Source organism: Sorex fumeus, unplaced genomic scaffold, assembly GCF_029834395.1.
Source record: "Sorex fumeus unplaced genomic scaffold, SorFum_2.1 ptg000043l, whole genome shotgun sequence".
Classification (NCBI taxonomy): domain Eukaryota; kingdom Metazoa; phylum Chordata; class Mammalia; order Eulipotyphla; family Soricidae; genus Sorex; species Sorex fumeus.
In genome coordinates, this window is record NW_026606100.1 from 45,428,002 (window position 1) to 45,449,795 (window position 21,794).

Below are 21,794 nucleotides of genomic sequence, written 5' to 3' on the forward strand. Positions count from 1 at the left end.
ATCCTCAGAAACCTTAGGGACAGTGTCAGGTATTCTAGTACCTAAGAGATCCTGTGTCTTGTGGACCTGTTTTGTTGTGGCAGGTGGCCATGTCTCCTAGTATCTTCGCACAGCAGAGAGGACAGAGAGGAGAGCAAGCCTCTGGTTTCTTAGTAGAATGCCAAACCTGGGTGAAGAGATGGTGCTGGAGGTCAGACACTTGCCCTGCGCAGCTGTGGCAGCCGTGATCCTGATTTGAATCCCTGGGCCTTGCTCCTACGCACAGGGCCAGAAATTGCCCCTGACAACTACTGAGTGTAGCCAAGCTTGTACTCCCAAAAGAAGACCCCTCATCCTGTTCATGAAGTTTCTGCTCTCATGAACTACCCAGGCCTCCAAAGCCTGGGAAATTAGGCTTCTGCATAGGAATTGGGAGTAGGCACAAACTTCAGTCTGTAGAAATGCGACTGAAGTCCCCTACAGTTCAGTAGAAGTGGAAACATGTTTGGAAACTTGGAAGTTGAATCATAAGAAGGTAAACTAGAGGAGGATTTGTGTGTGTGTGTGTGTGTGTGTGTGTGTGTGTTTGTGTGTGTGTGTGAGTGAAGTGGGAGGGGGAGATCTAGGTAGAATATATAATATTAGCAATATTGTGAAATCTTCTAATTATGTAGTGAATACTATATGATATCACTTTTGAATATGCTTTAGTTATGCGATAGAGTGTTCTTATTGTCTTGTTGGAAATTTGTTTTACTATGTGATACTCCATGGTTGTGAATTCTTTTGGTAGTTTATAATATCTTTTCTGTCCAAGCATTACATAATAAATTCTGGTCAGTTTATTAGGACCATTTAAAAAAACAAAACAAAACAAAATGATTTCAGGGACAGAGAGGTAGTATATGGGTTAAGGCTCTTATCTTGTATTCAGTTGCCCCAGGTTTGATCCCTGACAGCATAGGTGATCCCCTCAATACTACCAGGAGTCACCCCCTGAACACTAGCCCTAGTACTAGGAGTAAACCCAGAGTAGAGCAGGGTTTGGCCCAAAAGATCCCTGCCCAAATAAAAATGTTCCTAGGTATCAAAGGGAAGCCAAATGTTTTTTAAACTTTGTTTAAAACTATATTGAAAAGTTAATTATTGCCTGTTATTTAGACAAAATTAGTTACACTGAAATATGTCATTTTGTCTATTTTTTTTCTAGAAATGAAGTCAATGGAACATGATAGTGGCCAGTTAGCTGAACTTCAAAAACAAAAGAGTGAATTGTTACAAGAATTATTTACACTCCAAAAAACCCTTAAAGGTATTACCTTTAGGAGTCACTTAATTTTGCCAGTGATTATAGTTATAAACATGATTATATTTTATTAATCTTCAACATTTAGTCACCTGTTGGGGTATGGTATTGTTATTCTGTCACTGTCACTGTCCTCCCGTTGTTCATCGATTTGCTCGAGAGGGCCCAGTAACATTGTGAGACTTGTTAACTGTGTTTGGCATATCAAATATGTCACTGGTAGCTTGCCAGGCTTTGCCTGTGCGGGCGAGATACTCTTGGTAGCTTGCCGGGCTCTCTGAGAGGGGCAGAGGAATCGAATTAGGATGAACCATGTAGGCCATGTGCAAGGCAAATGCCCTACCTGCTGTGCTATTGCTCCAGCCTGTATTATTATTACTGGTATATAAAAAAAACAGCTAAAACAATGTATATTTATCACTGTTAAAATCATAGAATGTCACCAATTTTGTCAAGATCATCTTATGCTTTTATTTGCTATGTAAATGTAAGATTAAATCAATATATAATTTTTAATGAAGAATAAAAATTAAAGCATTGGTCTTATGAATATAGAGCCTTTATATCTAATTTAAAAGATTATAAGCATTTCCTAATTTTTCAGCTTTTGAAGATAAAGAGAATGAAGCAATTTGTACAACCAAACGCTTAGAAGCAGAAAAAGTAGAAATCAGTGAAAAGCCTCAAAATGATGCTGAATGCTTAAGGTAAAAATTACCTTTCTTATTTTAGTAGAAGGTTTGATAACTTTTTAAGTTGTCAGATAGTTTTTGATATAAAACTAAATGCAGAGCATGTATTTTTAAGTTCTGGGTGAAGTCATATTTCCTTTATATGTATTCTAAAACATGCTAATAAGCAAACATATGAACTTAGTGTTGGTTCTACAACTCTTCTTTTTTTTATTCCCATCTTTTGGAGGAAATGGTTGAAATTTTTTTTTATCTTTTTAGATTCCAGTAGTAAAAAAATCACAATGTATAATTTTACTTGAAATTTGTTGCTCTCGATTTGCTCGAGCGGGCCCAGTAACATCTCCATTGGAGACTTTGTTATTACTGTGTCTGGCATATCGAATACTCTCATAGCTTGCCGGGCTCTCCGAGAGGGGCGGAGGAATCGAACTCGGGTCGGCCATGTTGGTCGCTTGTAAGGCGGACGCCCTACCCGCTGTGCTATCGCTCTGGGCTGGAGCGACGTTACTGGGCCCGCTCGAGCAAATCGACGATCAACGGGAGGGCCTTTACCTTTACCTTTACCTTTTGTTGCTCTAGAATGAAAACATATTTTCTGCACGAAATAGTTAGATGCTTTGTATTTGGTTAATGAAAGAATGGTTGATGTTTGAAATAACATAGTCATATACATAACAAGAACCCCTGTTTTATTAAATTGATGATTTTTATTAATAATTCAGTGTTATATTTGCAGGCGTAATTTTAAAGAATTCCTATACTTTCTAGGTTTAATATAAGAGAAGAAATCTCATTACTGAATCTATGAAGAAGCAAATGAAGCCTTCTTTCACATAAATCATATAGAAAATATGTCCACTAGAGCTGAACAAATGCTTCATATTAGCAGTGCATTGCCTTGGGCTATAATTTTAGTAGATTGTGAGAAAATATTTGCAATTTAATTTTATGTTAAGTTTTATAAGCATGAAATATCAATCTCTTGGGTGATATGTGTGATGCAGAATGAGTTTCTGTAATGACAATCTGCTCATTGATTTTTTTGCACTGTTAAAAATGGTAATGCCCACTGGTGTCATTAGAGTTAGTAGTGTTGGGGCTTCCATGAACTCCAGTTTGTGGGTTTATCACTCAGTCATAAAAATTTGCCCTGGGTTAAAATTAAACACACAAAGTCTGTTACAAAGTGCTTTTTCCTTCACAGATGGTGACAGGAATTTGGATAAAAACACCAGTCTGTAAATGCAGTTCCTTCTTTGCATATTAGCAGTTACTAAATGAAATTCTAATATTTATCATTTTCTCCTTACACTATCATCTGTCTGTCTGTCTGTCAGTCAATATCAAACCATGTATTTTGTTTCCCAACTGGTATATTCCATTAAGATGATCCTAGCTGTGCAGAGAAGGGCTGTAGTACTGAATGTGAAGACAGTACTATGGACAGAGGGCCATTTATCTTACAAGGAGCACAATAAGAAGCTAATGAGAGCAGGAAATGATTGGACATTTATTCCACTCCATCATGAAGGCCAAAATTAAATTGGTTTTGTCTCTAAATTTTGCAATAGAATGGTCTTTTTCATCCGTGGATTACACAGAATTCTTTAATAGCTGTCTTTTTTAAAAGTTTTTGATTTGAACTCTTCTATTCTTTAAATGCTGCTATTTTTAATTGCAGTGTTCCTCACACGTGTCATTGCTGACTCCTCAGGCCAGGCTATTTTTGCTGGAAAATGGGCTGTGTGCAATGTAAGATGTTCAGCTGCATCCCTAGTCCCTCTGAACTCTAGATGCCGACAACACATCCATACATACCCTACATGGTGACAACCAAAAATGTTCCCGTATGTTACTCAGTGGTCCCTGGGCAAAGAGGGAATGGCATCATTGCCCTCAGTTGAAACAGCTTTTTAAAAAGTTATTTTCATTTTACTTCTGGTTTGTTTGGGGGAAATAGCTGCTCATGCTCAGGGCTTACTACTGGCTGTACCCTTAGGGATCACTCCTAGTGGATTTAGGGAACCATATGGGGTGCCAGGGATTAAACCTCAGTCAGCCATATGTAAGGCAAGTAAGTGCCCTCTTCATTGTGCTAACTCTGCAGGCCCATTTATTTCTGTCACTGCCACTGTCACCGTCTTCCTGTTGTTCATCAATTTTCTTGAGCGGGCCCAGTCACATCTCCATTGTGAGACTTTGTTGTTACTGTGTTTGGCATATCGAATACTCTCGGTAGCTTGCCGGGCTTTCTGAGAGGGACAGAGGAATCGAACTCGGGTCGGCCATGTTGGCTGCGTGTAAGGCAAACGCCCTACCTGCTGTGCTATTGCTCCAGCCATTTTTTTTCCACTTTTGTTAAATTTTATATTGACTTATTTTAGTAATTTGAAGAAATTGATGTATATTCTATAATATTGTTGAACTTTATGGTATTAAAAAAATCTTCCAGTGTTTAGCTTAATTGTTGGACATAACTTGATGTCATCTATTCGTACAGAGAATGTCCTTTGCATTCATAGTGGTTTATTGTTCTCTGTGGTGGGTGATCTTTTCCTATTTATAAAAGCAAATGTTTATTTAAGAAACTCTCATTTGAATAGTGTCGGATTATTAATTAGCACATGTTAAAGCAGCTAACTTGTAGAATATTGCTCTGAGTAACACTTAAGCCAATGGTTGGGTTAATTCATAAGAAGCCTCCCAAAGGGTTATAGAACCATGACTGGGCTAGTTTTCCTCTGAGTCTGGGGAGAACAGCAGTGATCAAGCTCAGGGCTTGACAACGGGTAGCACGGAGGTTAAAATTACAACCCCTCTGAGTTCCAACTCTGCCATTTGCTAGGTTGGTGATCTGGGGCCAATTTAACCTGTGTATGCTTAGTCTCCACATCTACAAAATGAGGTTAATTATAGCACCCACCTCAAAGCTTGTTATAAAAAAGGTGAGTACGTTTCCCATAAGATAGTTTGCTGTACTTGTTAGATCTTAAGGTTGTTGTAGAATTACTTCTGATTCTGTTTCTATTTTGCACTCTTGAGGAGGATTTACACTATTCGAATGTTGGGTTTCTTCCTTACGTGGCTTCTTTAATGCAGAGGCTCTGTAAGGGTTAGTCATTGAGTGTTCTTTTGCTTAAAATTGTCCATGATCGTTCTCACTTGATTTCACAGTTTTATTTACTATCTACAAATAATTTTCAATTTTTTTGCCTAACTCTTCTGTTCTGAACCCCAGAGTGCAAGCATAGAAATAGATCTAAAATGCTTTTATTTATTTTTAAAAAATGCTTTCCTAAAAATACTAGAAGATCTCATCATCTGTGGTAAACAAAACAAAGCAAAACAAAACAAAAAAAAAACAAGGGACTTGACAAATAACAATAAGCCTGGATTACAAAACCAAGCATACCAAACAAGGGCCAGGATGGGGGTGAAGGAGTTCATGATGAGATGGACATTAACATAAGGATATTGGTGGAGATCTTGAGCCATTTGGTGGTGAGGGCAGGTAAGTATGCATTTAAACCACAAATGCTAACCCTGTTGTAACTATGGGGCTGTTCAAAGGCCTCCCTCGTATGTGGACTGCTTCTCTCCTTGCCTTTTTTCTTATACCTAGTCTACTAGTGCCTCTGAGTATAGTTTATAAAACTGTAGTGTGGCCACAGACCTTCACACCTCAATTTTCTTCTGACTTCGTCTATATTGGCTGAATTTCAGCATAATCAAGATCCTCAAGGCTCAACCCCCATGTCATTAACAATTTTTTTTAAAGGAGCAGCCTTCCAAACAGTGTTGAGGGGGCCCGGAGAGCACTCCCTGAGATACTCAGTTCAATGTTTTGAGCTAGTAAGGTGATGCTTCTTGAGCCAGCAGTAGTGGGCACCCCGAGGTCCCCACTTTGGGCCGAAGGCCTCCAAGAAAAACCCTGGAGATGCTTAGGGGACTATGGCTGCTGCTGCTGAAATGTGGAGCCTCACACATGCAAGCCTGCACTCCAGCCATCTGAACAATCTCCCTGGCCCTCATATGTTTTTCTTTTCTATGTATTGCTCAAACCCTAAATGTAGCAGGAATATTTGGCATATTCCCAACTCTTTTTCTCGCCCTCCTCCAATACATCATAACATTTTCTTGTTACTACCTCTAAAATATTTCTTCGATCTTCTCACTTCTCAATCTCTCTTGATCAACCCCCTAGTTCTTGCCATTGCTGTCTCTCACTTGGATCACAGTAACAGGCCATATTTTTCTTCATTCATTAATTTTCCCTATTTTACCCTTTAATCTATTGTACATTAAGTCATGCCTTCTCTCTGCATGACAATTATTCAGAAGCTTCATCAAAAACATAATAAAACATAAGGTCCTTTGCATGGCCTATACAATACCCTGATTTGGCCTCTGGTTGTCTCTCTGGTATTATTTTCAGGCATGGTCTCCTCTCTTTTTACTCTCTCAAGCATTCCAAGCATTTTTACTATGGACCACTGTTGATGCACTTCCTTCTCCTGACATTATATGAGCACCTGCCTGCCCTCCTGTCTTTTTCTGGTGGTTTTGGTTGAAATGTGTCTGTAGAGAAACTCTCCATTATCTTTTGCTCTATAGCAGGAAGCCTCTCCTCCTTTGCCTACTAGAAACCTGTATATTTTTTCCTTCACAGTCCATATTTCTCTTTAGAATTGCATGTGTATGTACTTATGGGTTCACTCTGGTCTCCAGGAGGCATGCTCACCATGAGGAGGGATCTTAGCTACTTTGTTCCCCTTTGTGTATACTCGTAATCTGTAGGCAAATAGTAGGAGTTAAATAAATAGAGAAATAAATGAAGGTAGTAATTCATTCCTTTCTGTTCTCATGGTGTTTATAGTTCTCTGTGCTCTGTGTTTATGATTCTGTTATGTCATGAGTTGTATTTTCTGATAGTGTCATGCATCAGTCTATCCCTTTGGTTTGGGAACTCCCTTTACTTATTAATCATTTACTGTCAGTCTCTGAATTTAGCAGAGTCAAAGACACATAATGTTCAACCAACATTTGGTACCAAGGTTGAGTCTAAGTGTACTTTTATATTTGCTACAGAGAAGATAGAGATTCTTCATATATTTTTCAATGTAATTTGCAAGGATGCAATATATACTACTGGGATAGACCCATGGAGTTCTGTCCAAGTCTGACTTTTTCTTCCAGAGGATAAAACCTTTATTATTCTCTCCTCCTGTTTTTCCTCCTGGTCCCTTCCCCCCACCCCACCCATACTAATCCCAAAGTGGGAAGCAGTAACTCAGTATGATTGGTGAGCTTGAATGGGTTCACTGGGCCACCCACACCTTCTGTTGCCTCGTGCTTTGGAAGTTGGTCTGCCTCACAAACCAGGATTCTCTTCCACTCTTCTTCCTTTATGTTTTACAGTGATGATGTGCCACAGGAAAAGTTTGTTGGCCTCTCTGGCATGAGTTCTGTGAGTTACGTTAGTCTGAATTCTGGACTTTCGTGTTAGTAAACTCCTGGTTTCAGACATAACTATATTTTCCAATATCTGCTTTGTTAAGAACAGAAAGATTTTTTATTCCCCCTACCCCCTCTCACATACATATTGAGGTAACATTGGTTTGTATCATTATATATTTCAGGAACTTGTTCAGTTTTTTTTAAATTTTTCCTTTGTCAGTTCCCAGGACTGTACACATGCAAGGCAAGTGCTCTGCTGCCGAACTATATTTCTGACCCTTGAGTGTATGTGTGTGTGTGTGTGTGTGTGTGTGTGTGTTTAAACAACACTGAACTAGGGTTGACCCAATGCAAGGCAAATACCTTCCTTATAAACTAGCTCTCCAACCCAAAGGGGTAAATTCTTCTGTCTCCCCCAGTTATGTTTGATGCTCTGTGTTTATTGTTCTGTGTTTATTGCTATGGAATGGCAATTACCCACATTTCTAGGGCGTTCGCCTTACACGCGGCCAACATGGCCGACCCGAGTTGGATTCCTCCGCCCCTCTCGGAGAGCCCGGCAAGCTACCGAGAGTATTCAATATGCCAGACACAGTAACAACAAAGTCTCCAATGGAGACGTTACTGGGCCCGCTCGAGCAAATCGACGATCAACGGGAGGGCCTTTACCTTTACCTTTACCTTAGTGTTTTTATGGAAGGTTGTAGGGTATTAGCCAAGGGTGTTGATCTTCTTGCTGGACTTTCTGTTGTATGGACATAAGTCTTATCACCAAACAGGATGACTGTATCATGACTGTATCTCCAGAACCACCATGGGCCAATGTTCTAAGAGCTCAACCTAGAGTGTGGAGGCCAAGGCAGTGAGAAGTGGGATGAATCTCACTAAATGTCAAAGGCCCAGACTACCTTACATTTCTAACTGGGGCGGGGGGTGTGGCCTTCACTGTCAACTTAAAACAGTTTCCACCTGTTGAGATTTCCCCCAAAGTCTCTGGCTGCAGTTGTTCCCTCAGTTGTGCACGATGGGGATGCAAGAGACTCCCACAGGTGGCTACAAACCTAGAGTCTAACAGGCCACCAGCGAGTTTGTGGAGTCCAGTGGGGTGAAAGGAGCACGTGCTTCATCACCAGGCTCAGGCCACAGTTACTCTTCAGGCTCCAACCCTGGAATCTTCTAGACCTACTGCGTGCACTGCTCTTGAGAAGCAGATGCTTCCTGGAACCACACAAGGCAGTCGTGGATAGAGCCACAAGTGCCCCCCACAAGAGGGGCCAGCCGCTGGGCCGCTTCCCATCACCTCATGACTAGAGCCACAGATTTTCTCCAGAAGTGCTACGTGCAAGTAATACATGCAAGGAGGCCCTCCTGGAGGCCCTTAGACCGCCTAGGGAAGGAGTTCCAGCCCATAGCCAAGAAATCCAGGCACTATTCTTTAGTGTCACGGAGAGTGAGACCTTTAACTAGGTCTGTGCCAACCAAATGCTACTTCCATGAATCCCATTGTTCTCCAGAGGAAAGTGCCTCCATTGTCTACACCTGAAAGTGTGTTTTCCCCTCCCTGGTACTAAGTTTTTCTGTAGGGATACGCTGCATGTGGACAGCCGTAATTTCCCAGAGGGCAGCAGGAAGGAAAGAGGGATCAGACTGAGTCCTTTACATTTCCTCGTGACCTTGGCTCCCAGGCTTCATCTGTGCTCCTGGCAGAGCAAGCCTCAGGTGTGCCTGGCCTTTTCTGATGGCATTACCCCTTTCCTTGCAGAGTTGCTGTGCCCCCAGTATACTGCATTTTCCTCGTTTCTTCCAGAGTAGCTGCAGCTTCCCTGTGAGCTGGGGAGGAGAGACTTTCAGCTTCCTGCCCTGCCCCTCCTCCCTTCCTTATTTCTTAAATGGACAGAATTCAGGTGGGGAGGAAAGGCAATAAATCATGCCCCTTCTGACTCCCAACACATTTTTTTGTTATTACCCAACACTAGGGTCACCAGAATGCAGTCCTTGGTTGTGATTTCTTATGTACTTCAAATAATAATGGACAACTTGAAACATTTTAGGCATTTTTCTTACCTGCAAAGCTTCTTTCTAGAATGCTTTAACATTTATTTATTTTTTTATTCAGTATATGTACTTGTTTACTAGAGAAGGAGAATTGTCTCAGAACTGAGACTGAAAAGTCTACAGTATGGGTTTTTCCTTTGGAACATTTCAAGAGTGTGGTTTTGTGAAAAACAAATTTGCAATGGAAACTGCAGAAAAGTTAATATACACCTGCGACAGAGAGATGCTAAAGGCAGCTGCAGGAAGTAGTATATCAGTTCTGTTGCCTCTTTAGAGAAAATGTCATCCATTTACATTGGCTGTAGCGGTCACATTGACAGTTTTTAGGTTTTAATGCAGGCATAACACATAATGGTATCAAAGTACATTCATCTTTACTTTTTGTTTTGCTTTGTTTATTATTTTGAAACCACACCCAGCAGTGCTCAGGGTTTCTACCTTGCTCTGAGTTCAGGGATAACTCCTCATGAGGCTCAGAGAACCATATTGGGTGCCAAGATTAAAACCAGATTGGCCACATGTAAGGCCAAGTACCCTACCTGCTATACTACTTCTCTGGTCCTTAAAGAACTTTTAATCTCTTAAAAATATATAAAAAAAAACCTGTGTTGCATGTTTGTATTTTTTTAATTTTACCAGTTTATGCGGCAATTTTTTAAATTATGATAGTATAGGGCTGGAGCGATAGCACAGCGGTAGGGCGTTTGCCTTGCACGCAGCCAACATGGCCGACCCGAGTTCGGTTCCTCCACCCCTCTCGGAGAGCCTGGCCTGCTACCGAGAGTATCTTGCCCGCAGGGCAAAGCCTGGCAAGCGACCCATGATGTATTCGATATGCCAAACACAGTAACAACAAAGTCTCCAAGGGAGACAATACTGGGCCCGCTCGAGCAAATCGATGAACAATGGGAGGACAGTGACAGTGACATGATAGTGTAATATGTTGATTTCAGATTTAATCAATACAAAAAAAATTCAATATCAATCTCTCCTCCCATTATCTCCAGAAAGCATTGGTGTAACTGTTGTTAGATGTTTGAGATGGATCCTTCCAGAATTTGTGTGTATCATATGTTATGCAGAAAAAGAAAAATTGGAGAGAGGGATCTTGGGGTCACACTTTCTTGTTTGAAATTTACTTTATTGCTTAAACCATTACAGACATTTCTCATGCTGATCTGTATTGTTCAAACTTATTCTTTCTAATGCTAATGTATGGACATCAGTCTTTAGATAAACTCAACTACTGGAATAAGAGTTTATAAATATTCATAATAGAAGTATTTTAGAAATGTGTCCTTAATTACTCAAAGTGTTTCTGAACATTATTTAATATAAGCATTATTTGGTGAATAATAGTCACTGTTATTAGGCTACATTGAAAAAATTATCCACATCTACTTGGCAGTAATCTGTGTCATCAATAAGAATGACTTTGAAGTAGACTAGTGTAATAAGGTTTCAGTTTTAGAGTTTCCAGGAAATATAAGTGAAATAATTATCTTTATCTGACACTTATCATATTTCTTTCAACATTTATAAAACATGAAAATATCCATTTTATTCCAGAACCATTTTTAGTTACATATTTTGTTGAGTAATTTTGTTGACTAAGTATTTTTTTGGGTAAAACTCCATCATCTATTTACTAACAGATGCATCTTTATAGCATTGATTATGTAGCCTTCTAGCGAATAGATGTTCCTTATTTTGTAAATTCTTGGCATGTATTATAGTTCCTAAAGCTTCTAAGAAAGTATAGCGGAAATTTTGATGAAGAATTAATTGCTAATTCTTAAAGTTTGATTCCTTTTCTCTCTTTTTCTTAAGACACTGTGGTTTACAAAGTTGTTCACAATAGGGTTGTTTTGGGCCATTAATAGGACACTATTCCCACCACCAGTGTCCCTAAGTTCCCTGACACCCCTGAACCTGCCCCTTTGGCAGGCATGTAACAAATTTATTTTGTATTTCTTGCTTCAACAAAATTCAAAGAAATGACAAATGGAAATATCAGGAAATAAATCAACAAAAGTCAATTTGTAGTGATTGATTGCTGTATGATGTTAACCTATGTAAATAGATTCAAATCATTTAATACAATAATCTCATTTACATAACTGCCTCGTCTCATTTACATAACTAAGTTTTCAACTCTAGCATCTAAAATAGATTTCATTAAATTTTATTTTGTGGGCTGGAGCAATGCTACAATGGGTAGGGCACCTGCCTTGCACAAAGCCAACCTGGGTTCGATCCCCAACTTCCCATATGGCCCCCTGGAGTCCATATGATCCTCCCGGGAGTAATTCCTGAGTGCAGAACCAGTAGTAACCCCAGATCACCTCTTGGTGTGGCCAACCCCACCCCCAATCTATTTTTTACTTGAATGTTATTATCTTCCCTGTCATTAAGTGAAGCCTTTTTCCTTTTTGCCCCCTTGGCAGACATACAACAAATTTATTTCATATTGCTTGGTTCAAAAAGACTTAAAAGAATGACAAATAGAATTATTAGAAAATCAATAAAAGTCAATTTGTGGTGATTAATTGCTGTATGTTTTTAAACTCTCTATCTAGCAGAGGACAAGCATATGCACTATTTGAGTGCCATACTCACTGCCACATTATGGAGAGTTTCTCCTCTCTTTAAAGGAGCTCTTTTAATGCTTCTTGCAAAACTGATTTCAAGGTTATCAGTTCCCAAGCTGTCGCCTATGTGTTTTCACCCATTGGTTTTCTAGTGTTCTTGCTTAGGAGTGAATCTTAATAGTTAACCACTCTAGAAGGGGCTTCGGGATTATGCTAGAGGTTGCTTTCTGTCTTCTCTGCCCATCCTCACAGAATGACACAAAGAATAACTGTGAGCAGCATGTAATTTGTTGACTAGATCTGTTGTGTGGCCTTGTGCTTCAGGAGCTTAAAATGGCATGGGTTGGGTGTGGAGGGTGCTACGAACCACCAGGAGGGGAGGGCTCTGCTAAAGTTTGATTTTAATGCAAATTGAATATTTGTCCCCTCAATTTTGATATGGTTTTGTTTATTGTACTCTCACTGTCCTCCCGTTGTTCATCGATTTGCTCGAGCGGGCCCAGTAAAGTCTCCATTGGAGATTTTGTTGTTACTGTGTCTGGCATATCGAATACGTCACGGGTAGCTTGCCAGGCTCTGCCGTGCGGGCAAGATACTCTCGGTAGCTTGCCGGGCTCTCCAAGAGGGGCGAAGGACTCGAACTCAGGTCGGCCATGTTGGCTGTGTGCAAGGCAAACGCCCTACCGCTGTGCTATTGCTCCAGCCTATATTTATTGTACAAGACATATGTAATGTGTCAGTACTCATTTTCAGAATTTACTGGAAGTTTTAGATATCAAATATAGATTTTTTCCCCACTTTCATCTGCTTATATTTGTAAGCTGCCATTTTGGCATGGGGCCAGGGAAGAAGTTAAAAATTATGTATTCAGAGGATATGGGTAGCCAGAATCAACCCTACATTTGGAGTGCCAATGCTCGTGGCACCCCTCTCTTGCCTCCCCCATCTCAGCAGATTTTTGTGGTGCAGTTGTATAAGTCTGTGAATGCTTACCTGTCTGCTAAGAGTCCAGACATAGGGAGAGTAGCCAGAAAATCTATCATTCTGGCTTTTCCCACGCTGAAGAAACTTGTGTTGTCTCTTGAATATGTATCTCTTTTTCTTTCTCTTCTCTCTCATCACTCTAAATTTATTTTAATAACTGTTTTTACAAAAAAAGGAATGATAGAAAATGTATTATTCTGCCTTCACAACAACATTAATTAAAATTTATTTGTAGAAGTAAATTGTGTATAAAAGAGGTGAGTTATAATTTTTTGTCACTGTCACTGTCCTCCCGTTGTTCATCGATTTGCTCAAGCAGGCCCAGTAACGTCTCCATTGGAGACCTTGTTGTTACTGTGTTTGGCATATCGAATATATCACGGGTAGCTTGCCAGGCTCTGCCATGCGGGCCAAATACTCTCAGTAGCTTGCCAGGCTCTCCGAGAGGGGCAAAGGAATCGAACTTGGGTCGGCCATGTTGGCTGCGTGCAAGGCAAACACCCTACCACTGTGCTATAGAATATTTTGGTTTTAAATGCCAACAAAATAACATTCATGTGAGTGAGTATAGGAATAATTAAGAAAGCAAAACCATGTGAAAACTGGCAATTAGAAGAAACTAATTTTTTTATTTGAGGGGTTTAGGAGAGTATAACTAGTAAGCTATTCCGGGCTGTGTTCTTGGGGGACTGTGTGGTTCTGGTATTGTACCTGGGTTGACCACATGCAGGTTAAGTGCCTTAATCCCTGTACTGTTTCTTAGGTCTAAAGGACTGCTTCTAAAATGCCTTGAAACATAGAGAATGGCCAAAGGCAACAGAGCTTAGGAAGGACTGATGTACAGATCTGAGTTCACTCTAGTAGAGAACGGGGGTAGGAGGTAGGTAGGTTGATGGGGAGACGATCTGGTGGAGGTTGTAGTGTTGAGACACTATTAGCATGAAACCTTATCAGTAATAGTGCTTTATAGTACGTTGCCTAAAATTCAAAAAGCAAGTAAAGATAGGGGTCTTATGAGGCAGGTATGTTCATTAAAAAATAGAAAGAAAATGCTTTTGATTAAGAAAATAAAAAGGATAATATTGATGGGTTTAATATAGGAGATTTAAAATCTCCATATATAAAATAAGGTATGAAAGGATGAACTGGGAATTATAGTAATTATGATCAAGAATTACAATTTATTGAATTAACCGATAAAAACGTTCTGAACCTGAAAATCAATTTTTCATTAGTGTATTTGTCAAATAGACATTTATTAAGCCTACTCTAAGTATACTAAGATGCATAAAACAGGTAGTCATCATACAACTCAGCTATGAAATGCAAATTAACACCACTGAATATTATTTTTTCTATCAAAATTTAGGATATATTCTTATATGGCCATCATCAAGATTGCAAGGAGGTATTTAGAGACTGCTTATAGATAGCTGGTGTAAACTGTACATCACATTTACATGTAATATAATTTGATATACATAACTTTATTGCAAGCATCTTAAAATATTTATGCCATTTGGCTCAATAGTTGAACTTATTAGTTCTATATCAGGCAGAATATTTATGCATTTTAAAAGAAGAGTATGCACAAAATATCAATATTGTTATTTGTGGTAGATAAAAAAAGGAACCACTTACCAGGGTGCCATAAAGGAAGGATCAAGTTAAATGTGGTGTAACCTCTTGGACTATTACATATTTATTTTAAATGGCATTAATTGGCATGCATATTCTGCTGAGGAAATTTATTTGATATATTTCTGCTAAGAACTAGGAGGCAAAATTACATTTCTTTTCTATGGAAGCAAAAGACTGCAATGAAATGTATCTAATTTTTAATTTATTTCTCCTGTCTCTTCCCTCTGTTCATGCTGCAGTGTCTGGAGTCACACAGGCTCATTCATGTTGCTCCCATATTTAGGTGTGAAGCTCACTGGAGTCACTCTACTCTAGTTGTTGTGCGCACACATGTTTGCCTAGGTTCGCACACTGGATACAGCATTCACATATCTGATCTTTGAGTTCTGGGAAGCTCACCCTTTAGTTGCAGTGCTCACACATCTGGCCGCTGTCTGGATGGAAGTCATTTGGGCTCCCCAGTTCAGCAATGCTGCCATGCTCAGCCCATGTAACAACACCCATGAGTGAAAATATAGCCTTAGGCTTTCGAGGCAAGCACCTTAGCCATGGGGTTACCTCCTCCCCCACTAAATACACCTAAATTTTTTTGCAAATGAATTTGTGTCCTAGAACTTTGGGTGAAAATTTTCCTTCATTCTCATATCTCATGCTCCAGGATAAGAAGAACTAGCATGGTTATAATTGGCATTCTTTCAAAATCAGTGTAATTTCTATCAAAATCCTAACGTAATTTCTTTCTATTTCTATCATATTTATAACAAATTCTATCAAAATTTCTTCAAGGAAATAGAAGAAACATTAGTGAAATTTGAATGAAGCCAGAGGAAACCTCAAATTGCCAAAACAATCTTTAGGGGGAAAAAAAAACAACAGAGACATCTTGTTCTTTGAGTTCAAACCAACTATAAAGCTATGTAACAGAATAAAAATAGATGCACAGATCAGTGGAATAGAATTGGTAGCCCAAAAATCACGATCACGATCACGACCATCCTGTTGTTCGTCAATTGCCTCGAGCAGGCCCCAGTAATGTCTCCTTCATCCTAGCCCTGAGATTTTTTTTAAAAAGTGCCATATTTAAGGCTCTTTCAGGGTTAGGAGAATGAGACTCATCATTGTTACTGGTGTTTGGCATATTGGGTATGCCACAGGGAGTTTGCCAGACTCTGCCATGTGGGTAGGTTACATTTGGTAGCCTGCCAGTTTGTCCAAAGTAGGAATGAAATAATAAGATGTCGCGTGGCTGCAAATGCGGCAGCGTGCTTCCAGGAGCTGGGTTTTATAGTCTCTGAGTCTTGGCCATTGATGGGATTACACGGAGCCAGGGGGCCAGTTGGTGGGTGTCACCCCTGCTTACTGGAATTTGGAGGATCTGGGTGGAGGATGCTCAGCCCCGATCTGAGCAGGCTTGGAGATCTCAGCCCTGGGACCCGCATGCCTTTGTCCCTCTACTGGTACCTTCATGCGTGTGGAGAGTGGTCTCAGCATGGTGGTGGCTGGTTCTGGAGGTCTTCGGCTGCCGGAGCCCTGGTTGGGGCAGGGAGGGAAACTCAACCCGCTCCTTCCAAGGGGCCCCGGCGAGGACAGCCAAGTGCGGGGGCAGGAGACTCTGCGCTGTTCTCTTCCTGGAGCTGGGTTTTATAGTCTCTGAGTCTTGGCCGTTGATGGGATTACATGGCACCAGAGGACCAGTTGGTGGGTAGCCCAAAAATGCACCATAAAATAAACGGAGTTAATTCATGCTGGAAGTGTTTAGAGCATGCAATGGAGAAATGAAAGTGTTTTCAAGAAATTTTGTGGAAAAACTGTATTACTGGGTCACACCATGCACAGAATAGTGAAAAGTTTTGGATGCTTCTTCTAAAACCAAAGAATACATAGAAGTACCCTGTAATTTTAGTTTCACATATGCCTTTGGGGATTTCTACAACAAGGAAAACAAAAATAAACAAATGAGATTACATCAAACTGAAAAGATTTTCCACTATGAAAGCCACTATCATTAAAATGAAAATACATTCTACTGATAGAAAAAGCTTTTTGTGTTATAGGTTCAGTAAAAGTCTTGATACTGAGTTTACTCAAAGAACTTACTGAACTTGCCAGCATAAAAACAAATCCCATCAAAAATGGGCAGAAGAGCTGAATAGGCATTCACCAAAGAAATTTAGGTAGTCTACTAGCCTGTGAAAAATGCTCACTATCAATTTCTTTCAGGAAAATGTAAATCAAAATAACAATGAGATATCACCTAAAACCTCTGAGAACGGTCTAATTTGCAAAAACCAAAGAAAATATTGGCTGAGAGAGCAGAGAAAAAGGGGCTTCTTTTATCGCCCTGAGCCCTGTGGGGTGTGGCTCCTATGGAATTGTATGCAAAAGAATCCTGCCATTTTCATCCAGAAATTCTATTTCTAGGTATCTATCCAAAGATCACAAAATTCGTGCCTACATATGCAATCTTCTGTTCATTGCCATGCTTTTTTTACTATGTAAAATACGGAAGTAACCCAAATACCCAGTGACAGATAAGTGACAATCAGTAGATTGCTTTGGAATGGGTGTGATGTGTCTGCATATATCTTACTCCTAAAATACAGTCATGCAAATCAGTGTTGCCTCACTTCAAAGTAATACCAATTAAAATAGTAAAATAAATTTGGAAAATCTCATTTTAAAGTTCATTAAAACAAGAGGTTAACAAACTTTTAAAATAATTTTTAAAATTTAATTAAAGGATAATGATTTACAACATTATTGATAGTTGAGTTTGGGACATATAATATTTCAACATTGATGTGTCAACTTCCCTGCACCACTGTTCCCATATTCCATCCCCCCACCGTGCTCCCTTCCTCCCTCTGCCTGCCACCTCAAGAGGGACATCACATAGTTTGGTGGTTGCACCTTAGATCTCATGTTTTCAGCGCTGTTGAATCTGTGTTCTAGGTGTGTAGCTATACTGCTTTCCTCTCTCCTACAGAGATGAATAATATTTTTTTTGCTTTATTTGGGTCATACCCGGCAATGCACAGGGGATATTAATGGCTCTGCACTCAGAAATTACTCCTGACGGTGCTCAGGGAACCATTTGGGATGCTGAGAATTGAACCCAGGTCCACCACGCGCAAGGCAAACGCCCTACCTGCTGTGCTCTCGCTCCAGCCCCCAATAAATTTTTTTTTAGGAAAGAAAAATGTCTTGTTCTGCTTTATGAACTTCTGAGGACAGTTCTACAACTAAAACTGAGTGAGCTTTTTTCTTAAGACTTCGCTGTGGCACTGGAAGGCAGCATCAGAAATCCAAATCTAGAGAAATCATAGGAACACATGGAGGAAAAGTTCTCCTAAACCCACTGGTTTTGTGGGCTCATCCCCTCACCTGAGGATGCAGAGAAAGGTGACACTAGCCAGGTAAACTGCCCATCACTGTGCAGTGACATGAAGGGCCTCCTCTACCCAGTGAGGCAATCCGTGTAGGCACTGAAGCATGTGCTGCAGCTCAGGCCGCCTGCAAGTGTATTAATATTCATACCATTATCATCCAGACTCTCTTAAAGCGAGCAACAGCAATCTTTTCTTTTAAGTGCAGATCTAAATTCTACTGCTTGATTATACACTGAATAGGGAAATGCTCCTTATAATTCCTTCTAAATGCCCTCCTAATATCAGTAGTCTCTCATTCTTTATTGTGAGCTAACTGAAAGGAAAAGTGGTCACCGCCCCATTCTGATGGGCATGACGGGTTTTATATAACCTTAGTGCATTTGAACTGAAAAGAGGGAGAGAAAGTATTGATAGAGTGGGAAGAAAGAGCTCGACCATTTTATAAGAAAAAAAAATAAGCTTATTAGAATGAAGTCTTAATTCCATCAAGACCATTGTACGCACAGTACATTCTAGGTAAAGGTAAAGGTAAAGGCCCTCCCGTTGATCATCGATTTGCTCGAGCGGGCCCAGTAACGTCTCCATTGGAGACTTTGTTGTTCCTGTGTCTGGCATATCGAATACGTCACGGGGAGCTTGCCAGGCTCTGCCGTGTGGGCGAGATACTCTCGGTAGCTTGCTGGGCTCTCCGAGAGGGGTGGAGGAATCGAACTCGGGTCGGCCATGTTGGCCGCTTGCAAGGCAAACAGTACATTCTAACTCTCCATTTTACCTTCCTTTGTTAAAATGTTTTCTGCAAGGGATTTTATGCTTGTGTAAACATCTGATGCTCGTATTTAACAACTGGTCTATGTATCCGACTTTATAATTCCCTCAGAAGTCCAGTTTACTACTTAATTCCCAAAAGCTCATCACACAATGAACTTTACCTGGAAAGAACATGTTTTTCCCGTTCCTTCCTAGAACCGCACTCTTAGGGGCACCTTGATATTGAATATTGCTCCTTAGTGGATAGAAGTGGAACCTTATGCTGCAATGCACGTGGCAGTGTGCAATCATTTCATTTCACTCTTAGAACTCATAGAACCAATGTGGAAAGTTGTATTTTTTCTAGCAATGTATCCATTTCACATTTTTAAAAATTTATAGTAGTTTTTGTAGAATACCCAAGAATCATTTTGAAAACAGAAATATAAACAGTTCAGAGTACACTGTGAATTTTTTGTTCGTATATCTTCCCTTCTTTCTGTCTGTATCATTTTAGGTTAAGTTTCAGATGACAAAATTTCATCCTTAAATACTGTGACAGTTCCTGACAGTTCCTACATCACCACAATCTAACACACTAAAGAAAATTATCCTCACTAGAGCACTGTCATCATATTTGGCATTTATATTCAGTTCTCCATTTATATTAATAGTGATTTTTATAATTAATCCTCAAGATTATTTGAAGAGTCCGGGCCAGTTCTTTTGTAGGATGTCTCTCAAATCTCATGCATCTGATCCTTTGAGATTAGATTTAGGTGAAACATGGTTCTGAAAGAATGCTTGTCCACAGAGTATTGTATCAGAAGCTATATAATATCACTTTATTTGTTTTTTTTTTGTAAAGTTAGATGTCATCTCGTAGTTACAATTATGCCGGCTAGATTTCTCCAGTACGAAAAACACTCCTGACTATCGGTAATTAATATGTGATCTAGGGGACAGTTCTTTTGAGGTCTGTGCTCTGAGACTTTTCCCATTATGACTTTTCACCCAGTATTTCATTTCAGTATCCATTAATGCTTCTTCCCTGATTTATTTCTTCCAGCAGTGTCTACAAAATGGTGATTTTTCTAGTAACGGGATTTCTTAGTTTATAAAATTCTGTTTCAGAAAGTTTTCCCTTTTCCCCTTCTCACTCTTCTTATTAGTGTCTTCAGATTTTCTATGAATTAGTTAATTTCTTTAAAATTTCATGTGTTGTTATTCATTTTTTTTTTTTTTGCTTTTTGGGTCACACCTGGCAATGCCCAGGGGTTACTCCTGGCTTTGCACTCAGGAATCACTCCTGGTGGTGCTCAGGGAACCAAGATGCTGGGAATTGAACCCAGGTTGGTTGTGTGCAGGGCAAACGCCCTACCCGCTGTGCTACAGATGCAGCCACCATTATTATTTTTCTAGTCAGATTATCCCAAGTATTGGCCAGAGGTGTAACCTTAAAATTTATTTCTCTGTCTCGCGACAAATTCACTTTAGTCGGGGGAGAAGGGGGGGGAGGTTGTGGGAATTTTTTTTTTTTTGGTAATCATTTTCTGGTGCAATAGATGTTTCAGATTTGCCTTAAATTTTATTTTCCTCAATTCTGGAATTGAGGAATTCTTCCAGGAGTCTTGATATCTTTTCACTGAAAATAGTACTTTGAAGCTCTATTTATCAGACTAGAAATGCTCATTGCTACTGGGCTCCTTTGCTTCTGAGCACTTCTCATGGACAGAAATAAAAATTCCACTTTGTAAATATCAGCAGTTTATACTGATCCCTTCCAATACAAATTGAAAATAAGAGGATGTGTCTTCTTCTGCTCCCCATTCTATACAATATTTTCCTTCTTCTAATGAAAACTCTTGTTATTGAAACCAATCCAAATTACCCATTTCCTAACATCTAAAGTTTAGCAAAATAGTTTTAGTAGTATTTTGTCCTCCCCACTAATAACATACACAAAAAATAAAATTTAAGACTCCTTTGGAATTCTTAAGGCCTTTCAGTATATTCCACTGAGGGTGTGCAAACTACAGTGTTTAAAAATTATTATAATTATTTTTTAATTTTCCTTTATGCACAGCGGGTAGGGCGTTTGCCTTACAAGCGGCCAACATGGCCGACCCGAGTTCGATTCCTCCGCCCCTCTCGGAGAGCCCGGCAAGCTACCGAGAGTATTCGATATGCCAGACACAGTAACAACAAAGTCTCCAATGGAGACGTTACTGGGCCCGCTCGAGCAAATCGACGATCTACGGGAGGGCCTTTACCTTTATGATTAGAAATTTGAAATGAACTTAGGTTTACTGTGTTCAGTTTGTTTTTAATTCAGTTGTTATCTTGTTTGAGCTTGATGGTTTCCCCCTCAAATTCATTGATTTAACTTATTTATTGAATATGCAAGATGTCAGTAGGACTCATAAGTCAAAAGCAAATGTAAAAACACCCACATGAATTTCATTTTGCCCTAAATCTATCCCACCCTACTTTCATGTACTTCTGTAGTAACCAGTTTCACTAGGTTGTGGTTTATTTTTCTTTAATATATATCTTGCTATATATCCCTTTCAGAAACGTAAGCACTATAATCTTTTATATCTGTCTGTTCTCATTTAACAATCTATCTTGTTAGTAAAAAGATGTCATCTTCATTCCTTTTGTACTGTATAATGTCACATTGTATTGCTATCCCATTTATTCAACAGTGTAAGTATAGACACAAGTTTCTGGCCTTCTGTGATTACAATAACTAATAAATAATTTTGTGCATATGTTGTTTTCTCTTTGTAAGGTAAATTACTGATGTGGGGCACCAGGATCAAAAGGAGAATAGAAATGTAGTTTTGTTAGATTATTGCCAAATTCTCCTCTATTGAGATTTAACTATTTTGGATGTCTACCAGCAAAATTTGAGTACACCTGTTTCCCACAGCCTCATCCAAGGAAT

General features: G+C 39.6%; 1 protein-coding gene across 1 annotated transcript in view; it reads left to right on the plus strand.

Moving 5' to 3' along the window:
* CCDC172 (coiled-coil domain containing 172) overlaps nucleotides 1-21,794 on the plus strand; it is a 60,249-nt gene that overhangs the window by 32,515 nt on the left and 5,940 nt on the right. Inside the window, exons 5-6 of the mRNA XM_056120326.1 lie at nucleotides 1,190-1,291; nucleotides 1,890-1,992. Coding sequence (XP_055976301.1) covers nucleotides 1,190-1,291; nucleotides 1,890-1,992 — 205 coding nt within the window. The remainder of the gene's footprint in view (nucleotides 1-1,189; nucleotides 1,292-1,889; nucleotides 1,993-21,794) is intronic.